Source organism: Amblyraja radiata, chromosome 8 (genome assembly GCF_010909765.2).
Source record: "Amblyraja radiata isolate CabotCenter1 chromosome 8, sAmbRad1.1.pri, whole genome shotgun sequence".
Classification (NCBI taxonomy): domain Eukaryota; kingdom Metazoa; phylum Chordata; class Chondrichthyes; order Rajiformes; family Rajidae; genus Amblyraja; species Amblyraja radiata.
The window spans coordinates 27,855,792-27,875,145 of record NC_045963.1 but is presented as its reverse complement, the minus strand read 5'-3'; the positions used below and the strand labels follow the sequence as shown (position 1 = coordinate 27,875,145).

The window sequence follows — 19,354 nt, the reverse complement described above, 5'->3', positions numbered from 1 at the left end:
AATTCAGAGGAGTGGGCGGAGTGGATAGCTGGATGGGACAGTGAAAATAACAAGGCCAGTAGGCAGGCCTGCCCTGTATAGTACTTAGACAGCAGAAAGGACACAAAGTGCTGGAGCAAAACATAATGCCTATTCCAGTGAAAAAACTCAGTGGGTCAAGCAGCATCACTGGAGAACATGGATGGTTTAGTTTAGAGTTACAGCAAGGAAACAGGCCCTTCAGCCCACCGAGTCCGTGCTGACCAGCTTACACTAGCATTATTCAAGACATTTGGGACAATTATAATTTTTACCAAAGCCAATTAACTTACAAACTTGTACGTCTTTGGCATGTGGAAGGAATCCGGAGCACCCGGGGAAAACCCATGAGGAGAATGTACCATCGCTGTACAGACGGTACCCATTGTCAGGATCAAACCCGGGTCTCTGGCGTGGTAAGGCAGCAACTCTTCTGCTGAACCATTGTGCAGCCCAATAGGTGACATTTCAGGTTGTGACCCTACTTCAGATCAATCTAAGCTAGTACCATTTGCCTGCATTTGGCTCACATCCCTCTAAAAAGGTCTGAAGAATGGCCCCGACCCGAACTGTCACCTATCCATGTTCTCCAGAGAAGATCTGCTGAATTACTAGCACTGTGTCTCCTTTTGTGTAAACCAGCATCTGCTGTTCCTTTCTTGTCGTACAGAACTGGAATTGGTCATTAAGTCCAGGCGGCCAAATAGATAGGTTTGAAGCTGTCATGTTAGTTCGCCTGTTAAGAAACTTAGCGTGTGCAAGATAGTGTTAATGTGCAGGGATTGCTGATCGGCGCGGACTCGTTGGGCCGAAGGGCCTGTTTCTGCATTGTATCTCTAAACAGACCAGTGCAAGTGGAAGAAAAAAAAATAGACACAAGATGGTGTCGCCGATCAAATGGACTCTGACAACTTGCATTCATTTTCCAGACAAACTTTATTTACTTGTGCCAAGGAGAGCAGCACAGTCCCAGTTACCGTACTGCTCTGAAACTCTACGCAGAACTGTCAGCTTTTATACAGATTTTTCAAATTGTGCGCACTCTCTAATTTCTTATCACCAATAATACATTCTCAAAAACACAAATATCCAATAAAAGTACATGCTTTTCAATCCATTATGTTATAGCGGGCGAATAAGCAAGCCACGCATGGTGATTGAAAGAGATCTTTATTGTTGAAGTAAAGAGAACAACACACACGTGAATGGGGGAAGGCCGACCCGGGGCTCAATACTTATACAAGGGCACACCCCTAAACCTTGTGACAACTCCTTCCCGCAATTACCCAGTCACGTGACCCTACCCCTGACAGTCGAGGGTTCGCATAGTAAGTGTCCTAACCACCGGGTGGCGCCACAGGACCCCCCCCCCCCCCAGAAACGGAGGTATGAAATCGAAAGGGTAGACGAGCGAGGCGTTGCCCCCGCACATCCACCAACCTGGATTGGGGCCTGGAGGAAATCTGCACCGGTGGATGTAGAGCCTGGTTTCTGGGCCCTCCAAGGCACTGCCCATACTCGATCGATCGAGCCGCCCCCTGCTGCTTGGTTTGCCATAGCTTGTTCGCACGCTCAGCTAGCAGCAGTAGGTTTGCGAAATCCTCACTGGCGAGCAGCAAGCGGATGTTGCCCGGCATCTGCTCCAAGAAAGCGCGTTCGAAGAGCAAGCAGGGCCGATGCCCATCCATGAGGGTGGGCATCTTGCTCTTGAGCTCCGATGGCTTGCGATCGCCGAGGCCGTCCATGTGCATGAGCCGCGCTGCGCGTTCCCAGCGGCTGAGCCCAAAGGTCCGCAAGAGCAGCGCTTTAAGGACCGCGTATATGTCCTGATCCAACGGCATGCGGAGTTAAGGGACCAGGCGACCGGCCGTCTCCTGATCCAACACGCCGACCACATAGTAGTACTGGGTGTCATCGACCATGATGCGTCGAACGTGGAACAGGGCCTCGGCTTGTTGGAACCACACCTGGGGCTGCGATGTCCAGAACACGGGCAGCTTCAGGTAGACAGCCTTCAGCTGGGCCAGATTGTCAGCGACCTCGGGCTGTTGAGGTTGATCGTTGGCTGCAAACATCGTTGAAATCCAAAATGACCGGTTTGGTTTGTCGGGGTCACCAATATGGCGGGCGAATAAGCAAGCCACGCATGGCGAATCAAAAAGATCTTTATTGTTGAAGTAAAGAGAACAACACACACGCGAATGGGGGAAGGCTGGCCCGGGGCTCAATACTTATACTAGGGCACACCCCTAAACCTCGTGACAACTCCTTCCCACCATTACCCAGTCACGTGACCCTACCCCCCGACTGCCGAGGGTTTGCATAGTAAGTGGCCTAACCACCGGGTAGCACCACAATGTGTTGAACCTTGTGCTATATGCAAAGAATGTCCATCAAGAACCTTGTGCCGTACGCAAAGAACGCCCACAGGTCTTTGCGATGTACGACAATCTTAACCTTTGGCATACTAAAGTTTCCACAAAGGGGAAGCAACGAGACCGAGCAAACGTCTTAATAATTTCACTCGAAAATTCCATCTCCCAACTTTTTCTACACAGTTCAATGAAGACAAAAAAAAACTTGAACTAATTTTCATCCCAACTCTTTCATTGAAGCACACTGTTACCACACTCAGGACTTTTGCCATCAATGGCCAGCTCTTCCAAGATAAACACCACCAGCGTTTGAACTGAAAGGAGATACAATCTTTAAAGCAATTAGCAAATCTTGGATGCAGCACAGGACAAGAATTTCATTTCGGATATCTGATGTACTTTGGGGAGATAGAAAGGAAAAATGGTCTCCCTGATCTCTTACACCTGCAAACCCATGCAATCTTTGATGCACAAACATTAATAGTCTGCTAATAATGCATTTTGCTTTCCAGATGACAGTTCAGTTTTGAATATTCAGGGCTAGTTTTTAAACGGATCACCAAGGGGAAACAGTTTGCTTAATGAGATTTCTACTTATGATCAGAAGTCTGAGAAAAAAATTACCTTTTGTGTGTTCCAGACAAGAAAGCTTCCTGAGATTCTTGATCCGACTTTGCTGTGAATCCAAAAGAGAGCAGCAATTAATGGCGTGGCCAAAAGGTCAACTTGAAACACTTGCAAATTGGAGCATTTAAAAAATAACTGCACCATTTACTCTAATTTTGAAAGTTAAATTGGGCTTAGCTTTGACTCAAATAAAAAGAAACAGAAGCTACAGTAGGCCCCAAGACCGCTCGAATCGCTGAGAACAGGCTTGAGATCCTCAGGCAAACATCGGCAAATAGAACACGAGGATCAAAGGCTTTCTTCACTGGATCTCAGTGAAAGCTTAATGATCAAGTGCCAGCTTAAAACATGCATTGCATTTCAAGAACCTCTTCAGAAAGTCAATGGCAAATAATTGTTCACCATTGAATGAGCAAATAATATTTCAGGGAACAGAATTCTTAAATAATTCTTAAATAAAAACAACTATGAAATGGACAAGTGGGCTTTTAAAAAAAACCATAGAACAGTACAACACAGGAATGGGCCCTTCGGCCCACTATGTTTATGCTGAACATGAAGTCAAGTTAAACTGAACTCATCCGCCTGCACATGATCCATTTCCCTCGATTCTCTGCACTTCCATGTGTCTACCCAATCGTCTCCTAAACACCACTATTGCATCTGTCTCCCCCACCAGCCCTGGCAGTTTAGTTCATTGTCACATGTACCAACGTACAGTGAAAAGCTTTTGTTGCGTGCTATCCAGTCAGCAGAAAGACAATGCACGATTACAATCGGGCCATTTACAGTGTATAGATACATGATAAGGGAATAACGTTTAGTGCAAGGTGAAGCCAGCAATGTCCGATCAAACATAGTTTGAAAATCATCAAAGAGGTAGTTAGTAGTTCAGCACTGCTCTCTGGTTGTGGTAGGATGATTTAATTGCCTGATAACAGCTGAGAAGAAACTGTCCCCGAATCTGGAGGTGTGCATTTTCACACTTCTATGCCTTTTGCCTGATGGGAGAGGGGAGAAGAGGAAGTGTTCAGGGTGCGACTTGCCCTTGATTATGCTGCTGGTCTTGCCGAGGCAGCATGAAGTATAAATTGAGTCAATAGAAGGGAGGTTGGTTTGTGTGATGGTCTGGGCTGTGTCCACAATTCACTGCAATTTCTTGCGGTCTTGGATGGAGCTGTCCCCAAACCAAGCTGTGATGCATCCTGATAAAATGTTCTCTATGGTGCATCTGTCGAAGTTGGTGAGAGTTGTAGGGGACGTGCCAAACCTCCTAAGCCTGCTAAGGAAGTAGAGGCATCGGTGTGCTTTCTTGGTCGTTGCTTCAATATGGGTGGTCCTGAGGTTGTTGGTGATATTGACAGTGTGTTCCACATCCTCGGAGGGGGCGCTGCTCTGGCAGCAGCCATGTCATGCAGCTCGTCAGTTTTTCAACTTTTTTTATTTTTTTAGTATGTTCTAAAGTCTGTATTTAATGTTTCTTTGTGTGTTTTGTGTGGGGGGTGGTGTGGGGGGGTAAGGGGGAACCGCTTCGGTCGCCTCCTCCACGGAGAGGCGAGTTTTTCCAGGTCGCCTCCCCCGTGGCCTAACATCAAGGATTGACGCGGCCTTTCCCGGAGACGTGCCCGGGGCTTCAGCGGCGGGCGCAGCGTGGACTCTCGCCGTGGAGCGGGTGAGCCCTCGCTGGAGGGGAGCGCTCCGTTTCGCTGGCCCGGGGCAGCCGGCAGCCTGAAGTCGCAGCCTGAAGCCGCGGTCTGCAGAGCTCCAGCTGGTGTGGCGTCTACAGCCCGGGATCTCACGTTGGGGACCCGGGGGAAGAAGAAGCCATCACTGCCGGCCAGCGGCCAACTTCTACTGCGGGGCCGGCATGGACTTACCATCACCCCTGGAGGGGAGCTTCGACCGCCGGCCCTGCAGTCTACGGTGCTTCTGGCTGCGGCGGAGTCTTTAAATCTCGACCGCCGGCCTGCGCCCTACAACAACTTAAAGCCGCGGTCTCTGGTGAGGAAGAGCCGATCCTGGACTGACTCTGGACTCTGGTCCTGACCACGGGGGGGAAATGGAGGAGGACTGGCCAAATTTTGTGCCTTCCACCACAGTGATGAATGCTGTGGTGGATGTTTGTGTTACAGTTTTATTGTGGTTGTGTGTTCTTTATTATTGTATCACTGCAGACAACCCAAATTTCCCCCAGCCTGGCTGTGTGGCAATAAATTCTATCTAATCTATCTATCTATCTCACCACTTTGTGTAAAATAAAACCTGCTCGGCACATCTTCATTATACTTCCCCCTAAACTTTTTCTTAATAGCTATCAATTCATTTGAATCAGTTCCCTTAAATCCACAACTGGAAAGTCAAATGTGACTTTATTTTTAAAAATCAGAAGGGCTGAAAGCCACCCGAGTAGCCCAGAGTAGAAGAATCGAGAACCAGAAGGCATAGGTTTAAGGTGAGAGGGGAAAGATTTAATAGGAACTTGAGGGGTAAATTTTTTTTACACACATAGGTGCTCCTGTGCCTTCTTTAGACATTAGAGACACAGCATGGAAACAAGGCCTTCGGCCCACCTAGTCCGCACTGATCTCCCACCACGGACAATTAACAATTTTTTTACTGAAGCCAATTAAGCTACAAACCTGCTTGTCTTTGGAGTGTGCAAGGAAACCAAATAACCCGGTGAAAACCCACGCAATCACAGGGAGAACGTACAAACCCCGTACACATAGCACCTGTGGTCAGGATCGAACCTGGGTCTCTGGCACTGTGAGGCAGCAACTCTAACGCTGCAGCACCATGCCACCCCCTTCTTCCCAATGGCAGGAAATGAAATGAGAGCATGACCAGGGGTGGCCAAGCGACCAACGAATGTCACACTTTTTAAGTTGCTCCAGCTCCCAGAAACCTAGGGCGGCACAGTGGAGTTGCTGCCTTAGAGCGCTTGCAGCGCCTAGGTATGTATGTTAATTGGCTTGGTGTATATATAAATAGTCCCTAATGTGTGCAAGATCGTGTTAATGTGCGGGGATTGCTGGTCAGTGCGGACCCAGTGGGCCGAAGGGCCTGTTTCCGCGCTGTATCTCTAAACTAAACTATGCAATGCAAATAATTAAAATGACTATAGACTCATGTAAGATTGAAAGCAATAAAAAAAATGAGAATGGGTTGCTTCTTCATTCCAAGGATTGGTGAGACGTGCCTCGAGGGGCAATTTCCCAGCAGGGTGTAGGGGAATCCCAACAAGACCAGGCTCCACAGCTGGGCTCCACATGTAGCTCCACAACAGAGAACAGGGACAGATGTGGCAACATCTGTTGCTCATTGAGGTCTGAACTTGCAGCGAGTGTTGTAATCAGAGAACTGAACCATCCTACCATCAACTAGAGAACAGTCCTGACTACTATCTACCTCATTGGAGACCCTCGGACTATCTCTGATCAGACTTTACTGGCTTTATCTTGCACTAAATGTTATTCACGTTATTCTCTTTATAATGCTTCTGTGGGTGGCTTGAATGTAATCATGTATAGTCTTTCTGCTGAGTGGTTAGCACGCTACAGAAACTTTTCACTGTACCTCGGTACACGTGACAATGAACTAAACTAAAACAAAGTCAGGACCTTACTTCAGTACAAAGGGCTGAGCATTAATCATCTCGTCTGGAACTCATGGCCACGAACATAGGTGCAGGAAGGAACTGGTTCTTGATTCCCCTACTCTGGACAAGGGACTTGGTGTGTCTACCTGATCTATTCTTCTCCTGATTATATACAACCTTATAAGATCACCCCTCATCCTCCTGCACTCTAAGGAATAGAGACCTATCTGTCTGAGTCCTGGGTGCTGTCTGTGTGGTGTTTTCACGTTTTTCCTGTGATGCTACAGTGCTCCGGGTGTTCCATTGCTTCCACATCCCAAATATGTGCAGATTTGCAGGTTAATTTTCCCTGTAAATTGCTCTTAGTATGTAGGGAGTGGATGTAAAAGTGGGATAACATAGAACTTGTGTGTTAATCAAATCAATCTCTCCAATTTGGTGAATTTAATTTTCTGCCACGTGGATGCTCTTTCTTAAAAAAGAGGAAAATTATTCAAAATTATTTTTGGCAAGTTCACGACACATTGTGGCAGATGTACAAAACTTTGGGGAAAACAAAATGTTTTCTTTGAGAAAACTGCCAAGAATGTTATTTTTTTAAACTTACCAAATGCATTTGATAACATGCAATTGATAAATGATTTTAATCCTTGGAAAACGCACAAAAAGGGACCCACAGAAGTTTAGTTTAAAACAAGAAAAAATACATTTGTGCCTGTTTTGTTCTGCATGAACTGGGACAACATTAGTACCTCCACCAATGTAAAGCACTTTGGCCAACGAGAGTTGTTAATTAAATGTGCTATAGAAATAAAAGTGACTTGACTTGACTTGATGTCTTGTTTTAGTTCCCCATCATTTGAAAATGCAAACACTCCCTGTTCTGCAACCCCCTTGCAGTAAAATCACAGGGGTTGATTTGGCAACCCCAATCACTCCAAATCCACATGGAAAGTCTTTTTGACTTCCCAATCCTGATTTCTGGACAAGCCAATGCCAGATTCTGCCAACATCTAAGCAAATCCCAAGCAAGCCAAAGTTAAACCATTAAAAATGAAAGTCCAGCAATGAACCAAGATCTATACACCCTCACTCCATAAATCTACATTCCTTCACTAACTCTGGCTCTTTGGTAAGCCAACCTCTCCCTCCGATTCAGGTGTAGTGTGACTCCTGGCTTCACTTTTGTGCTTCTGGGCCAAAGTACATTTCTTCACCACCTCTCAGTCTTATGGCTTCTGTCAAAAGCTATCTGGGACATTCGGGAAGATCGGAACTTTGTGGTACCTTGCCTGAAGCTTGGCTGGCAGAGGGCTCGATAAGTTTCTTTGAAAGTCTACAGAATTCAGAAGCAGATCAGAACTCCACTTACCTTCATCAGTCTGTATTGAGTACTGAGTATAGAAGTTAGGGGTCATGTTGCAGTTATACAAAGGCCACATCTAGATTATTGTGTTCAGTTTTGGGCACCATGTTATTGGAAAGATATAATCAAGCTGGAAAGGATGCAGAGAAGGTGTACAAGGACATTGCCTGGACCTGAAGGCCTGAGGTATCAGGAGAGGTTGAGCAGGCTTGGACCCTATTCCATGGAGTGTAGGAGAATGAGGGGTGATCTTACAGAGGTGTATAAGATTATGAGAGAAATATATCCGGTAAACACACAGTGCGTCTTGCCAAGAGTGGGGGAATCGAGAACCAGAGGACATAGGTTTAAGGTGAGGGGGAAAAGATTTAATAGGAGCCAGAAGGGTGACTTTTTTTATACAAGGGTGGAGGGTGCATGGAAAGAGCTGCTGGAGGAGTTAGTTGAGACAGGTACTATAGCAACGTTTATGAAATATTAGAACGGTACATAGATAGGACAGGTGTAGATGGATATGGGACATACGCAGGCAGGTGGGAATAGTATAGATTATATCTGTTGGTCGGCATGGGCAAGTTGGGCCGAAGGACCTGTTTCCACACTGTATGACTATGATCCTATGACACTATGACCCTAAAGTACCAAGTTGGTATGGGTGGTGATGTGCATTAGGAGGATGCTCATAAATCTGGGATACAGCTGATATAGACAAGGAACTGCTGACGCTGGTTTACCTAAAAAAGGACAACATGGTGGAATGTGTCAAAGGGGTAGAATTAGACCATTCAGTACAACGAGTCTACTCTGTCATTCACTCATGGCTGATCTATCTTCCCCTACCAACCCCATTCTCTTGCCTTCTCCCCGTAAACGTTGACACTCTTACTAATCAAGAACTCGTCAATCCAGAGATTCACCACCCCTGACTAAAGAAATTCCTCCTCATCTCCTCTCCTTAGAGATACAGTGCGGAAACAGGCCCTTCGACCCACCGAGTCCGCGCTGACCAGCGATCACCTTGTACACTAACACTATCCTACACATTAGGGCCAATTTTACAGAAGCCTGCACGTCTTTGAAGTGTGGGAGGAAACCGGAGCACCAAGAGAAACCCCCCACGGTTACAGGGAGAATGTACGAACTCCGTACAGACAGCATCCATAGTCAGGATCGCACCCAGGCCTCTGGCGCTGTAAGGCAGCAACTCTTCTGGTGCGCCACTGTGGAGGCTTCTGGAGAACATGGACAGGTGACATTACTAGAGGTTTGGCCCTTCTTGGAGTCTCACTCGGTTCCTACCACACAACTGCCCAGTTGTGGCAAAACGGTATGTGTGCAGATAAATGACAGAGACCAACATCAAGAGATACCATCACTCCTGCACACTAGGAGCAAGTTACAGAGCCAAACTAACCTAGCAACCCACACAATCAGAATGTGGGAAGAAACTTGAGCTTCAGCGGCAAGCTCACACCATTACAAGGACATTTGGGGTTTCATAGAGGTGTAGTAGTAAGAGTTGCTGCCTTACAGCCTCAGAGTCCTGGGTTCAATCCTGACTACAGGTGCTGTCTGCATGGCATTTGCATGTTTTCCCTGTGACTGTGTGGGGTTTCTCTGGGAGCTCTGGTTTCCTTGCACACTCCCAAGTCGTGCAGGTTTGTAGGTTACTTGGCTTCCGTAAATTGGCCCTAACGTTCAGGATAGAACTGGTGCACGGTGATCGTTGGTCGATGGGCTGAAGGGCCCGTTTCCACGCTCCATCTCTAAACTAAAGATACAAACTCCGCACAAATTGAATTTCACAAACATGGAAAAAATCCTTTTGAAAGTAAGCAAGACAGGGCCTGGAATTCTGAAGATGTCAGTGCTGGCTTAGAAACAACACTCTCCTTTATATCAGCCCACATGTTTCAAGCACTAGTCCAGATGCTAATGCAGGCTGTCATTTCCAAACACTGATGAGAGAGTTTGGCATCAGTGCTGCTACTTTTCAAGTGCAATATTACATAGAAGCCTGGCCTGCTCATCAGTTGTTTGACGTACAGGCAGCACCTTCCATAGCCTTAGAATCAAGGTTGCGTGTGTCGTTTCTATTTTTGTTACTGCTATTAATGAGTATGCAGCAAGCTTCACTCCCATTTTACGTTAAACATTATTCACATTATCCCCTTAATCCTGTATCTGTACACTGTGGATGGCTCAATTGTAATCATGCTTTGTCTTTCGCTGACTGGTTAGCATGCAAACATTTTTCACTGTATCTCGGTACATGTGACAATAAACTAAACTCAAAACTCAATGGGTAGGAAGGAACTGCAGATGCTGGTTTACACCAAAAATAGATACAAAATACTGGAGTGACTCACCCTGCTAGGTAGCATTGCTGGAGAAAAGGAACAGGTAATGTTTTGGGTCGGAACCCTTCTTCAGACTGAATGTAGAGGTGGGGGAGGGGTGGCGGGGGGAGTAAACTGGCGGCGAGTAAAGGCTGGAACAAATCATGGCCGACAACAGATGACCTCAGGAAGGTTGGTGCCCACAAACCTCAGGTCATCTGTTGCTGACTCTGATTTATTCTGGCTTTTTTTCACCTCCAGTTAATTCTCCCCCCCCACCCCCCCCCCCCAACCCCCACCTCTACTTTCAGCCCAAAGGGTTCCAAACCGAAACATCACCTGGACTTTTTCTCCAGAGATACTGCCTGACCCGCTGAGTTACTCCAGCATTTTGGCATCACTCCCAACCCACCCACCTTCCCATAGCAGTGGATTAATTGATGAGAGGATTTGTTTTCAGCTGATGGTTAAGGTCAGGTTATCAGGCAAGTGATCGTGGAGCAAAATAAAACTGCACAAAATGCTGGAAAAAGTCTGAAAATCAGGCATCTGCAGAGAGTATAACAATTGCTTTCAGTCAATACCCCCACCCCCTGATCACAATTTCACTAGTTCAGATGAAGGACCATTGACTCAAATACACTTTCTACATGGGAGCTACCAGACCTGCAGAGTGCTACAGCCTTTGAGTTTTTCCTCCATCAGGAGAACTCTCTTGTTCTTATAGAGATACAGCATGGAAAATGGCAAATCTAAACTTCCCTCTCTGCCCCATTCTCCTGCCTTCTCCCCATAACCCCCAACACCTATACTAATCAAGAAATAGCTAAGAGGAAGGATGTGCTCGTTTTGGAGGCGGTCCAGCCGAGGTTTAGAGAATGATGATCCCAGGGATGATTGGGTTAATGTATGATTAGCGTTTGATGGCACTGGGCCTGTACTCCATGGAGTTTAAAAGGAAGGGGGGAGGAATCACAGTAAAACTTACCGAATAGTGAAAGGCCTGGAGTGGACGTGGAGAGGATGTTTCCACAAGTGGGAGAGTCTGAGACCAGAGGGCACAGCCTCAATAAAAAGACATACCTTTAGGAAGTAGATGAGAGGCCAAGTCATTGGGTATTTTTAAGGCGGAGATTAACAGATTCTTGATTGAAGTTTCAAAGGTCTTTTATTGTTACATGTACCAATTAAGGTACAGTGATATGCAAATTACCATACAGCCATACGAAAAAAAGGGTGTTAAAGATTATGGGGAGAAGGCAGGAGAATGGGGTTTGAGGGAAAGATAGATCAGCCATGATTGAATGGCAGAGTGGACACAATGGGCCGAATGGCCTCATTCTGCTCCTGTGATATGAATATGACAAAAGAATGCATGTAGACAAGGAATGGATTTATTCATGTTCATAAGTTATAGCAGAATTTGGCAGTCAAGTCTACTCTGCCATTAAGTCATGGCTGAGCTATCCTTCCATTTCAACCCCATTCTCCTGCCTTCTCCCCATAACCCTGAAAACCACTATTTATTAACTTCACAACTTCCCTGTGCATAATGGCCCATAACATACACACAGACAATGCTCAAAACAATGGGACCAAAGAGCAATGAGCTTCAGCTCATTAACTAGCTCTCGCTCCACAGACGCTACACAAATTGCTAAGTATTTCCAGCATTTTCTGCTCTATGACAAACCTTCTCCTTTGGCTTCAGTCATGCCATGGATTAAGCACATGCAATCATATACTTTAACCTGGGTGACTCAGCCTCTGCCAGTCACGAGATTCCCCCGGGGAACGAAAGCTGAAACCGACAAGGCAAAGTCAGTTCCCTCCACTGACGATCGATCTCAGATGCCAAAGTGGAAAGTGAGATCCATCTGCTTTTTTCAAAGACCGATGATTCATAATTGCCACTCCTGGATCATTAACTTCGAGTCGTAGAGTCATACAGTGTGGAAACAGGCCCTTCGACCCTACTCACCCACAACCGCTAACATGTCCCATCTACACCAGTCTCACCTGCCTTCATTTGACCCATATCCCTCCAAACCTATCCGATCCATGTACCTGCCCAATGTTTCTTAGACATTGCAATAGTACCTGCCTCAACTACCTCTTCTAGCAGCTTATTCCATAAACCCACCACCCTTTGTATGTAAAAACTTACCCCTCAGGTTCCTATTAAATCCTCCCCCCCCCCTACCTCACCTCCCTCATGGTGGAACCATTCACGCAAGATGTGACACAGTGATAGACGGGCATCTCACATTTTACGTGGGGGTTAAGGGCTTGCAAAGCAGAGAGTAAATTTAAAAAAATCAAACATATGCCAGGCACCGCATGCGACTACGTTGCCAATTGAAATAAATGAGGGTAAATCGCACTGTACAACAATATAAAGCTTCCTCCCCCCACCTCCTGTATAATGCTTTACCTGAAATGCATGAGGCCAGCCATTGGAGCATAAGACTGAGAAAATTACTGGTGTTTGCTCTGTGAGTGGAAAAATATATCCTAAGGGTGGATAATTTAATCCTATAATCTAATAGTTGCAGGCAATCATTTGAGTTTTCTGCTAAGCAAAACTCAACTTACAAGAAAACTTTTCAAAGCTGTTTTACAAGTTTGCACAGCATAAATTTGGGCACGCTATTCTGAAAATGCGAGCATGTACATTTAGCGATATATTTCATAATTTCACAACTCATAGGAACAGGATTAGGCCTTTCGGTCCATCGAGTCTACTCTGCCATTCAATCACGGCTGATCTATCTTTCCCGCTCAATCCCATTCTCCTGCCTTCTCCCCATAAACCCTGACCACCGTATTAATCAAGAACCTGTCAATCTCTGCATTAAAAATACCCAATGACTTGACCCCTGCAGCTAACCGTGGCAATTAATTCCGCAGATTCACCACCTTCTGACTAAAAGGCCGGTCCCACTTGCCGATTTTTTCAGCGACTGCTGACATAATTGACTGACGTATCAGGTTACCGAAAAATTTGCGGCGTTATGAGGCATGACGCAGCATGATGACGCATTGACGCGCTGTGTTTTTTCAAGTGTCGCAACATTTATTTTGTCGCCGCTGGATTTTGAAATGTTCAAAATCTTTTGGCGACCCTGATATGACGCCAGCAGTCGCCGAAAAAAAATGCCAAGTGGGACAGGCCCTGAAAGAGATTCCTCCTCGTCTCCTTTCTAAAGGTATGTAGAAATCAGACCAGCACGTTATTCTAAAAACAAGTAAATCAAGCATATGTAAAACCTGAAGTGCCTGGAGTTTAATGTCCGGACATGGTAAGCCAGCATCAAACTATCAAACCTTTCCACCCCCATGGTTTTTAGATGTAACAAGCACTTTCCAACGAGCATTGTTCCCAACTTCTAACTGAATCATTCGAAAATCAATACGTTTTATTTGATTTTGATAATGCAAGAAAACTCATTATCTGATGACATCCCTTTTCCTGATGTGGATCACTATCATGATTCTTTCTTTCTTTCAACTTTACAGCATGGAAACAGGCCCTTCGGCCCACCGAGTGTGCGCTGACCAACAATCACCTGTACACAGGCACTATCCTGCACACCAGGGACAATTCACAGAAGCCAATTAAAGTACAAACCTGTACGTCTTTGGAGTGTGGGAGGAAAGCAGAGCACCTGGAGAAAACCTACGCGGTCCCAGGAAGAACGTATAAACTCCATACCGACAGCATCCATAGTCAGGATCCAGGGCCGGCCTTAGGGGGTGCGGGCCCAATTGGGAACAATTTTGGTGAGGTCCAGCTTCCCAGCCAAGGTCTGTCAGCCCAGTTATTTAGTACACATTATGAAATTGTACAATGAGGTGCTATGGATTATACAGTGTCTGAATCTCTCCTGCTCCCGTTGACTTGCCTAAATGAGTACCGAGATGGATTATCATTCCACACCAAATTTCTTAGACCTTTTATACAATTATCACAACATTATGCTGGATATGGATCAACGCACTATGTATGGTACATGCTTGTAAATTAGTAAAACAAATGTTCTTCTTTAGGTTCTGTTGTTTCTGGGATGGGGTGACTGATTACAAATAACCTACATTCTATATTTTGTCATAATGTGGCTGAAACAATGGCATATTTTGTGATATTTATTGTGATAGAAAGATACAACTGAGTTTGGGCAAAATATTACCTTGCAACATTCTGTATGTCTGATAGATATTGTGAAATGGAACTCAGAAATTAGTGATATAGGACACCAGTTCCTACCACGGTAAACTCACGACCTACTACGGTATAACTAAGAGTTAAAAAGTATCACATTTTTACATCCTGAGTATATTTTACTCGTGGACATGTTTCAACATGTTGAAAAACCTTCATGAGTTACCAAGTTTCCCGAGTACCTGCCGTTAGCGTTACGAGCTGCTAAGAGACGTCCCGAGCTCTGACGTACCCGCTATGTTCATTCTACGTGCTTACCACGAGTTTCTTTATTTTTAAACTCGGGAGAGCTCTTGGGTGACCTTGCACAGGGGGACAGGGCTTTAACTCAGTAGGACAGGCAGCGACTCTGGAGAGAAGACCCCTCTTCAGACTGAACTGAACTCTCGTCGGTGAGAGTACTTGTGATTGCCTGAAGAAGGGTCTCGACCTGAAACACAACCCTCTCCCCAGAGCCCATGCTCGTCCCGCTGAGCCACCTTCAACTTCAGAGGTGCGGGGCCCAATTGGGAGCAATCGGTCCAATCGGCTTAAGGCCAGTCCTGTCAGGATCTAACCTGGATCTTTGGCGCTGTAAGGCAGCAACTCTACCGCTGTCCCACTGTGTTGCCGCAGAGTGGTTTTCATAACTTAATCACTCACCTTAGCCTTTCAAACATATTCCAGGAAAATATCTGCACAACACACTCTTGGAAAGTGAAACACAAATCTTTACTTTGACCATCCATCTGATTTGGACAGGTCTCTCCAATAGCAAGCTTGGTGGGATTCGTTACTGGGTAGCCAAAGGGAGTCACAACACAAATGCAGGTCTTAATCTGCATCTCTGATTGAATTTTTCCCCTGGCTGGTTTTCCTGTGGAATAAAATGAGCAGCATTCGAGTTTGGGCACGGAGTTGACCCTAAATATTGCACAAAACATCTTCCAGGGCTTCATCAAGCTTTCCAGAGTCAACCTACTTGCGCTTGCGTTGGCTCAATAAAGGAGATTTTCTTCAGCCTACGCAGCTAAAAAAAGGAATATAACTTCCGCCATCCAGTTAAGTAGTAGTTTGGCCAATCATAGCAATACAGTCTTGTGAATTAATTCAGGAGATGGGATGTAGTCAAATAACGATTTATCCTGCGTTATACAAAGATAATGATGCTCAAGAACATGATGCGATCCGTATTAAATTTAATTTGTTTGGAATCTTGAGAGAAAAATCAGCCACCAGCTCTGAACTGAAGATTGGGACTGTGCAAGTGAAATATCAGCACAAAAATCAAATATTATTCTGTGCACATAGGCAACATAGATATTAGTCAATACTCCTACACTTTTAATCAATAATGAACTAAACAGTTGCATTAAAGTCCACTGAATCCTTTTATTCTGCTCCCTTGGTAAATTGGCGCAATGAATGTGCAATGGAGAATTATCCGTATCTCCTGACTTGCATATGACACAGTTTGGTAAACGAAAGACCGTGTGAGGGAGGAAACACATTCATTTTGTTGAAATATCATCCCTTCAATATATGATCCTCCAACTTCAATGCAATAGACTATCCGCCAAAACAGAGGCTGAATAGATTGCAGCCCTGGTCTACTTAAATATACAGGACAGGGGAAATGATGACTAAATGATTTTGGTGCTGTGTTTTTTCCCTTTTTGAAAGTCCCATGAGAAAGGCAAGTGGTTGACTACTCTAGTTTTCCATCACTGTCAATTCTGTAACATTAATTAAAGAATAACTTTTGGGAATAAGACCACAGAATTTACTGCAATTAACTATTATGTAACTGATTTTTATCTGCAATTGCAAACTGCAATTCCCGGGAATTAATCCAGTGATGAAATCACAAAGGAATGAATTACTCAAACTTTATCTACAAGTTTGCAGATGACACTGCTATGGTGGGACGCATTGTGAACAATGGCGAGACGGGGTACAGGAAGGAGATGGAGTGCTTAGCAACATGGCGTCAGGATAACAGCCTCTCCCTCAATGTCAGAAGATGAAGGAGCTAGTTATTGACTTCAGGAAGCATGGTAGAGTACATGCCCCAATCAGCATCAATGGTGCCAACTTGGAAATGATCGAGAGCTTTAGGTTCATTGGTGTAATTGTTACCAACAATCTGTCCTGGACTAACCACTACGGCAAAAAAAAACACACAATGCCTCAACTTCCTCAGGAGACTGAGGCGATTCGTTATGTCTCTAACAACTCTTACTGATGCACCATTGAAAGCATAATGTCAGGCTGCACCAGAACTTGGTTTGGTAATAGCACTGTCCAAGAGGACAAGAAATTGTAGAAGGTTGTGGTGTAGTCAAGTCCATCACAGACTAGACTCCCCACCATCAACTCCATCTACACTCGATTGTAATCACGTATTGCCTTTTCGCTGACTGGTTAGCATGCAACAAGCTTTTCACTGTATCTCAGTACAATAAACTTCACACTGCCTCGGGAAAGCAGCCAACACAATCAAGACTTTTTTTCCACCCTGTTCACCCTTTCTCCCTGCTCCTAACAGGTAGAAGATACAAAAACTTGAAAGCACATACCACCAGAACCAGGAACAGCTTTCCCCCCCATTACTTCTGAACTGTCCTATAAGCTAGCGGACAGTTCTGATTTTCAAACCTGCCTCATTGTAGTCATTGGACTTTTTTTTCTGGAACAACATCTCTACAATATTGAACATTTTATTCTGCACTGGTGTTTTTCTCTTCACTCTAGCTATTATACTTGCGTATGGCTTATTGTATTCATTTGTCTGATTTGTTTGGATAGCATGCAACCAAAAGCTTTTCATTCCATCTTGGCAATAATAATTAACCAAACTTCTGCCACGTTAATTAAATTCTAGATGGTGTTACCAGAATAATGTCTGCATTTACCAGAACGATGTCTGGATTAGAGGCCATTAGCTTCAGGGAGAGATTGGACAGACTTGGATTGTTTTTCTGCAATGCCGGAGGTTGCAGGGAGACCTGACAGAATTTATGAGAAACAGAGATACGGGAGCCAGTCAGAACAGATACAGGACATAGGTTTAAGGGGAGAGGGGCAAAGTTAAAAGGAGATGTGTCGATCAAAGTTTAAAGATGATGTGTGGTTTATGCTTTTGTTTTTACACAGGGGGTGGTGAGTGGCAGGTCCTGCAGCCAGGGGTGATGGTGGAGGCAGATATGATAGCGGCATTTAAAGACCTTTGGATAGGTACATAGATATGCAGGGAATGATGGGATCTGGATTATGTGCAGGCAGATAAGAGTTGGTAGTGGCATCATGTACGGCACAAACATTGTGGACTGAAGGGCCTGTTTCTGTGCCGTATTGTTCTATACACTTTGACATAGCTAGGTCCTGAGTGGCAGTGACAAACTGCTGAAGGCACTAATCTGTCAAGTGCCACTGAGGGACTTGTGTTTATGCATTGTCAATGTGGACATCCCCACGCTCCACTGTAAAGCTAGAATCCAACAGCCTAAGCACATTCTATGACAGCATTTCCAACAACTGGATTCCAAACTGACTCATGGATTGAAGAGCACATGAAAAACAATGGTTTTGAACAATTTCAGTCTGACTAAGCCACCTCTTCCACTGCATTCGGTGTTCCCGCTGCGGCCTCCTGTACATCAGCGTGACCAATCATTGACTCGGCAAGCATTTCGCTGAACACGTGTGCTCTGTTTGCCAAGGATTTCCCGGCTGGCAACCATTTTAACTCCCCTTCCCATTCCCACACTGACCATTCAATCCTGGACCTCCTCTATTGCCAGTGAGGCCACACACAACCTGTTGTGCTGCATGCCGACCTATTGCCTGCCACACTTTGTCCTGCCTCTCCCATTTTCCAGCATTCTTCTTCCGCCCCACTGTCTGAGGAAGGGTATGGACCCAAAACGCCACCTTACCATGCTCTCCAGAGATGCTGCCTGACTAGCTGAGTTACTCCAGCACTTTTGTAAACCAGAATCTGCGGTTCCTTGTTTCTCAAGTTAATTAAGACTGTTCAATTTAATTATGAGCAAGAGCTTTCAATGAACTAATCTTTAGATGTCTCTTTAATTAGTATCACAAAGTAACATAGAATTAATATAATCTCAGATTCCGGAAGTGGCGGCGCTGTTAACAGCTGCGGCTCGCCTGCAGTCCGTCTGTCTTTACTTTTTTCTGTTGTTTTTTTTGTCTTGTTTTGGTTAAGTTTTAGTTTGTTGGGTTGTGTTGGGGGGGGGGGGGGGGACATGTTCTCTGTCTCTTCCTTCGGGGGAATGCGACTTTTTCGTGTCGTATCCCCCTTCTCTGCCTCCGTCTGCGCTGAGGCCTAATGGCAGAGCTGGCGGCCTCCAGCCTGCGACTGACCCCGAGGCTCCGGAGGCAGAGCCAGCCAGGACTCACCAACGAGAGGCTGGCCGTCTTCGGGGCTGAGGCAGCGGTGGCCCGACTTGCTGGTGCGGCGTTCTGGCTTTTGGCGGCGGCCTGGAGCTGATGCAGCGGGGCTCGGAGCTAAGACTGCGGGACCCGGAGCTGGGGCAGCGGCCTGGAGCTGGGGCGGCTGCCCAGAGCGGGGACTGCGGGACCCGGAGCTGGGGCGGCGGCCCGGAGAGGAGACTGCGGGACCCGGAGCTGGGGCGGCGGCCCGGAGCGGAGACTGCGGGACCCGGAGCTGGGGCGGCGGCCCGGAGCGGAGACTGCGGGACCCGGGGCTGGTGCGGCGGCCTGGAGCTGGGGCGGCGGCCCGGAGATGATGCTGTGGCGGGCCGTCTCGGAGCGGAGACGGCGTTCCGGCTTTCGGCGGCGGCGACA

The 19,354-nt window shown here is 46.0% G+C and overlaps 1 protein-coding gene across 1 annotated transcript in view; it reads right to left on the bottom strand.

Annotated features, from left to right (window-relative positions):
- Nucleotides 1–19,354, bottom strand: part of fmn2 (formin 2) — a 368,117-nt gene that overhangs the window by 99,663 nt on the left and 249,100 nt on the right. Inside the window, exon 20 of the mRNA XM_033026371.1 lies at nt 3,018–3,069. Within this exon, the coding sequence (XP_032882262.1) occupies nt 3,018–3,069 (52 nt within the window). The remainder of the gene's footprint in view (nt 1–3,017; nt 3,070–19,354) is intronic.